This window comes from Pyxicephalus adspersus, chromosome 1 (genome assembly GCF_032062135.1).
Source record: "Pyxicephalus adspersus chromosome 1, UCB_Pads_2.0, whole genome shotgun sequence".
Lineage (NCBI taxonomy): Eukaryota > Metazoa > Chordata > Amphibia > Anura > Pyxicephalidae > Pyxicephalus > Pyxicephalus adspersus.
Window position 1 is genome coordinate 139,462,145 of NC_092858.1, and position 6,762 is coordinate 139,468,906.

Here is a 6,762-nt window from a genome sequence, read left to right on the forward strand (position 1 = left end):
AATATTAGTCATCTGCCCCACATAATCCTAGAATGATTTTATGACCAAATTGCTTGTCTAAGCTGTACATATTAGTCAATTGATTTTTAATTTACAGTATATTAAAAAATATTCCACAAAACTAATACCTATGCTATTCACTTATACTTGTCCAACAGCTGTTTCACACTTTCCACCTCTAAGGTTCAAGCCATGGGCTTCTCTGACTTTCCAGCATAACGGAATACCATTAAGCAAAAGAATCAAGAGGGGTGTACACACTACTCTCACATTCAGTTTACTTAACCTCCACTCCTACCATTATTTTCCTGCGCAAGAGAGGGTTCAAAGCCAGTCTGTTCAAACTGCTCCAGCCATCCATCGTAATATTAACCAGCAGTTTTGCATAAAGAACTAACTCATGGTCATTGTTTGTACTTGTCATGTATGCAGCCTGTATTATAGATTGCTCCGTATGTTGGTCCCTATTACATGTGAAAGGAATAAGTTTAAAGGATCTTTTACACAGACAAGTAAATGAGGTTCAGGATGGTACGTGTCACTGGGCAAGAGAATCTGTACATGAATCTTGACTAAATGTAGTGGTTCACTCATTCTTATTTGCCTGCTAGGGGCTGAATGCATCCCAAACTTCTACTGGATGCTCTTTACTATCTAAATTATGCCTAAAATCTGTGATGGCCTAAAATTTTAATGTTCTTGCTTCCTTCAGGTTCCTTTGTGATGCACAGAAGGAGTTGGATGAGCTTTTGGACTCTTTACATCCTCAGGGCTTTCGAGAGAGCCAACTTAAGGAGAAACTGCAGAAAAGGTTTGTTATCAAATCACATTTTGTCATTTTGTAGGCTGCCATTGAATGCCAAAATAACCTGTCGCCACCTACTGAGTGATGTGGCAAGCATTACAGCCCTAGGGTGCCAGGTATAAACCCTAAAATTCTTCCTCCTTTTTGCATGGCATTCCTCCATTATATAAAGGTAGGTAGGTAATATCGCACACATTTCTCTCCCCTCCCCCCTAAGCTTTCAAGAAAACATTGGCCATAGATTGTAGGCATTTGATTGTTGTGACTATAGACTCTGCAAAATATATGCACTATGTAAATACTGATAACTTTATGGTCACAGATTCCCCAAATGGTAAAAAAAATTCCAGGTGAAATGGTAGCAATGCTGTCTAATTTGTTAACACTAGATGGCGTTGAATCTGTTTTGCAAGCCACAGTGCTGCTTCTGTTTGCGTGTACAATAGCATGAGCCATTTAAAAAGGTTGATATTTATCTTAAGGTTCTTAATAATAGCAACCCATCGGGATTATGCTTTGTAAAACATACATTTAAACATACCACTAAATGCACTTGCACTGCAAGATAGAACAACGCACTTGAAGATGCACATAGTATACCTTGGTGTGCTGTGTACGGGGAAAAAGTTTTGTCCTTGGCATGTTGAGATACTTTATCATACCCATGTTAAAATGGGTATGAGGCCTTTAATGGTATGTACTTTTATTATCATGATGAAAGACTAATTTAAATTCTCAACAATTTATTTTTTGGTATTCTTGTTGACTATAGAATAGGAGAATTTGGATTACCAAAATGTAGATTTCATTTAACAAGTTAACTTTTTGGCATTACCTTGCATTGGGTCTGTCTTGTCTGAAAATAGCAATTCCATAGCTACCATGCTGATAAAATACTTTTTAGTATTTATTCAGATATTGACCTGAAAGAAGTAAGCAGATAAAAAGTTTTTTTTGCAGGGTCATTGATCTGGAAACAGGTAAGTAGATACAGAAGGTCAAGTATTAAAACAGACAGTAGGGTTATTGGCTTTTTTTTTACCCGGAAAAGGTCGACAAATAGGCCAGCTCTGTACATATTTTCCATAATTGCATCAATAAACTATTCATGTAGTATTATGTATTTCCTTATTTTTTGAGGTTTAAATTGAGTTTTGTTTGCAGGTATCAAGACATTATACATTCCCTTCACCTAGCTCGCAAGCAGAACTTGGGTCTAAAGATATGTGATGGACACCAAGAGTTATTAAATTTTTTGAGGAGCGATATCATTGAGGTTGCCACCAGACTTCAGAAGGGAGGCTTGGGTTATCTAGATGATTCAACAGAATTTGAAGCCAGGGTAAGAAACAGGAATGGCATATGAGCTTAGAAAAAGGCGATGTTTCTTTCATTGTATTAGATCAAATTTTCTAATTTTCGTTTTTTCTCTTTCAGGTTCGCTCCCTTGAGAATCTTAAAGATTTTGGGGAATGTATAATATTTCTCCAAGCTGCTGTCATTAAGAAGTTCCTGCAAGGTTTTATGGCTCCAAAGCAGAAAAAACGTAAACCTCAGTCAGAGGAGGCAGCAGCCAAAGCAGAGGAACAAGATGAGGAGAAGAGGATGGCGGAGGAAGCAAAGGTATGCAGAGCTCTAAAAATCAGTTTCAGTCAACACACTGCTTGTTTTAGGATGGTTTTCCTAACATTTTTAATCTGGCCCCAGATTAAATATTTTTCTACCACCTGAAAACACCCATAATCTATGCAGTGCATGTAGCAACCTGCCAAAACAAGAGCAAGGACAAGTTGTATCTTACAGAGGGAATGGGCGTACTTAAACCAAATGAGAACCTACTTGATGTAAATTGTGCACATATCACAGCATTTGTTTCACCAAAATTTGAAAGTGTATGTGAGGTAAAATGCCTTCCTATTCATTTCACCAACGATATCCAAAGACTAGCGGAACCTTTTTAGGAAAATTTATACACACATTTATAAAATATATCTGCACATCCTGTTCGTTTGCAGTGCATTTAATAATTTCTCATTCCCTTTTCCCGTTTCTTGACCTCTGCCCTTCAGACTCACACCTACTGCATGCAAGCCTCTTGCTGCTTTACCTTGTACAGGAATTCTCTTCAGTCTCTTCCTCTGCTTGGCCCTGACAGTTGACATGATCAACTCCAGAGGCTGACAGAGAAAATGAGTAATGAGACTCCCTATGCCTACAAGTGATGGCATAGCAGCAACTACGGGCTGCAGTGTGTCAGGTGCCGGTCCTCAGACCAAGGAAAATGCCTTGGTGGGATAGGCTCTGGCTTAAAGGGGCAATGTTGAATTACCCAGTTTCAGGAGGTCACTAATATAAAATCTGCTAATAAAATTATTAGTTTTTTTGCAAAAATAGTCAATATATTAAACTCTGCTTGCCAAAACCCCTCTATAAGGAACCTTCAGAGGTCCATTTCCCTTTTTCTGAATACACGTTATTGCTTGTGCCCAAAACAAATTGTAGTTGTTGCATAGCCTCCTATATAAAAAATATCTTGTAATTTCACAGTAGTTTTTGCTATAAATTCATATTATTAAACAGGATTTATATAGCACCAACATATTACGCAGCTCTGTACATTAAATAGGGGTTGCAAATGACAGACAGATACAGTGACACAGGAGTATTGTGTACAGTAAGATGTAGTTTTATTCTTTTTTTTTTTTTTAATTATTTGCAAAAAAAGTTTTGATTTCTTGTTTAAATGTTATTAAAAGTACTGGGCATTGTATTCCCTTGCATTAAATATTTGTGCTTTTGAATGCTATGATGTGGTGCCAGCTCGCTGCTGCCAGTTTTTCCATTTTGTCAGGATGCCTTTTGTCTTATTCCTGCACAGCATTAATTGTGTGTGTGTGGTCATTTTTAGAAGCCTTTGATAATGCTCCAGGCATTTTTTAATTCTGACATCTGTGTCATTGTACAAAGTGCAAATAGCATTTGTTAATGTTTGGATGGGAGTTCCCCTTTTATGGCCATCACTAAGGCATTCTTTATTGACAAGGAAATTTAGATGCCATTATGTGAAATGTCCACTTGGTGACAGCTTAGTATTAAAGCGCACCTAAACTTAGAATTTTCCCTTTACATAATGGGGTAGACAACCCTTTTATGTAAGGTAAAAATTCTGTTTTTCTTTTTTTTTTTTTTTTTTTTAAAGTGCAACACACCCAAGAGTTGGGAGGCTCTTGGGTGCTCCTTCTGCGTATGCCCGGGCATGCGTAGAAGGAGCCCTTTCGTCAAAAAGAGGGAAAAGTTTTTTTTTTTTTTCTCCCCAACTGTCACCTGATCTCGCGCCTGGGTCGGGTGACGGAAGAAGAACCCGGAAGAAGAGGAGAAGATGGCGCACCTGGAGCGCTTGCCTTAATTTGGATGCCGTGACGACGCGGGACCCGATAGAAGACACCTCCAGACCGATCGACTTCACTGCTGGATTGAACACAAGTGGGTTTGTTTTGTTTTTTTTGGCCCTTTTTGAGTTTATTTCCTCTTTAACCAACCTCCAACAATTTGATGTTTGCCTCTTTTTGCACCTAATGTCAGGGAATCGCTCCAGATGAAGTCATTTTTTTATTTTTTGCAATTTATTTTAAATTATTTTAATAAAAGAATAATGCATATAATTGTTGCTGTAAAAATTTATTTTGACCGAATAAAAATCGATAAAATCAAAAAATAGAACGGAAGTTGATATTTAAACTCATTGTTTCCAGCACAAATTTATCCGCTAGAAATGATTTGCTTCTATTTTACAGGAAAGGTTGAAGCAGCGGGACAATTGTTCTCTCAAGTATCTGTTTTTTTAGTACAGTGTCTGTGTTCATTGCTTGCATGGTTGAACTTGACTGAATGTGACAGGATAAATCTCTCCTAATATTTTGCAAGCTGTTCACTTTTTATTAGAAATTCTAATTAAAATACACTAAAGGACTTTAGGCTGTTTTAATGTGTCAGAATACTCCGCATTAAAATAGTATACAAATTCACACTGACTGGTCTGATATGTTATTCTCACCTGGTGTACCCCCTCATAGTCATCTTTATAGGTGCTGTACTTATGGTTCAATTACTTATCCAGGCTCATTACTCTTTTTTTTTTTTTTTTTTTTTTTTTTTTTTATTTCATGCAGATTGCCTCAGCAGTTGAGAAATGGAAGAATGCCATCCGAGAAGCCCAGACATTTTCACGTATGCATGTGCTGTTGGGTATGCTAGACGCCTGCATTAAGTGGGATATGTCTTCAGAAAATGCTCGCTGCAAGGTGTGTCGCAAAAAAGGTATGAATAGATTTTTTGACCAGCATTATGAACACATTGGTAGCCATTTTTCTTGTTTGAGCGAGTGTTTAGTAATGCTGTTGATGAGAGATTTTATGGCATCCTTTGTTTCCCCGAATACAAGAGATAAGTTGTCTTTTTGTCTGTTTTCCCCTTTCTGCAGGTGAGGATGACAAGCTGATCCTGTGTGATGAGTGTAACAAGGCATTCCATCTGTTCTGTCTGCGGCCAGTCCTCCTTTACATACCAGATGGCGAATGGTTGTGCCCTGCTTGTCAGCCTGCAACTCTTAGGCGCAGTTCTCGTGGCAGGTGAGAAAATATTTTTATACCTAGTTTCACTATGTGCCAGACTATGTACTGTATGGTTTTTAAATCGGATTATAATGGTTTTGAATGTCTATGTTTAAAGGAATTATGCTGAAGAATCCAGTCATGGTGATGAGGAGGAGGAGGAAGATGAAGAGGAGGAGGATGATGATGAGAATGATGATGATGAATCGGAAAGTGACAATGAAGGAAGGATCAGATGTAAGTTCTTTAAATAAAAAAAAAAATAAAAAAAGGATTACCTGAGACTGAATGTTGATGCATAAAATCATTAAAATATCAAAGTTTTGGTTTCAAAATGTGTATAGGGTGTGATCTGTAATCCTTTCACTTGCCTTTCATGAGCAGCTATTTGTTGTGTACAAAGTTTGAAAAAAAATAGCCCTCTAGGTTTAAAGAAACAAGTACATGCGGATATTTGTATTTGTTGCTTTTTAATGATGTGCTGGTATCATCCAATCTCAACATGGCATTTATACCGCAAAGATTGTCTAGGGTAGTTTTCTTTGGCTTTGTCTTGGTTTTGTGTTCCCCCCCAAAGCTTCTATTTGAACTGCAGATATCTATGGATAACCATGATACAAATGGCAAATAAAATGCCCTAATAACAGATTTTCTGAAGAAATACATTTAACACATTTTTAATTTTGCCACTTTCTGGGATACCAACAGTATATATATATATATATATATATATATATATATATATATATATATATATATATATATATTCCATCTGACCGTGCCTTTAATTACACTGAAGCTTTTTTTTTGCCAATTTTCATGCTCCTCCATCACTTATCTCGGCCGGCACACCCTGTGTTTACCATTTGATTCCTTGTCCAAGACTTGTTTTGGCTTTTAATGCTGAAAGAGTTAACGGTTAATAAGCCTGCCAATCCTTTGGGACTTTAGAGAATGGGGGATCGTTGGCCCTAGCACACAGAAGCCGCCTGCATGACATGTTGTCCGCTGCAGTTTCATTTACAAAGGACACGTTTTGTATGTGAGTGTGGGACATGAAGATGAAAGCAAAGGGATCGAACAGGATCATTATTTCAGGGTCAGTGACAGCCGCCTCTTTGGAGAATGCAGTTACAGAGAGGCAACAGGCGTTAGGTTCAATGTTTGGACCCTATAGTAGTAACACGACACGTGTTTGCCTCCTACCCCATGTTAGTTAAGTTCCCGCTGATTAAATTGGCAACTGTGAGATCCTGCTGTGTGGCCTTTTTTTCCTGTGCTCTGTTCATCTCTCACCGACAGCAGCTGTATCACAGCCATTAAGTCGGGGGGGGGGGGGGGGGGGGG

At 38.0% G+C, this 6,762-nt stretch overlaps 1 protein-coding gene across 2 annotated transcripts in view; it reads left to right on the top strand.

Moving 5' to 3' along the window:
• Positions 1-6,762, top strand: part of BAZ1B (bromodomain adjacent to zinc finger domain 1B) — a 32,624-nt gene that overhangs the window by 23,479 nt on the left and 2,383 nt on the right. For both annotated transcript variants that reach the window (XM_072428942.1, XM_072428949.1), the window contains 6 exons: positions 713-811; positions 1,970-2,147; positions 2,243-2,428; positions 4,975-5,122; positions 5,286-5,433; positions 5,534-5,652. In XM_072428942.1, coding sequence (XP_072285043.1) covers positions 713-811; positions 1,970-2,147; positions 2,243-2,428; positions 4,975-5,122; positions 5,286-5,433; positions 5,534-5,652 — 878 coding nt within the window. The remainder of the gene's footprint in view (positions 1-712; positions 812-1,969; positions 2,148-2,242; positions 2,429-4,974; positions 5,123-5,285; positions 5,434-5,533; positions 5,653-6,762) is intronic.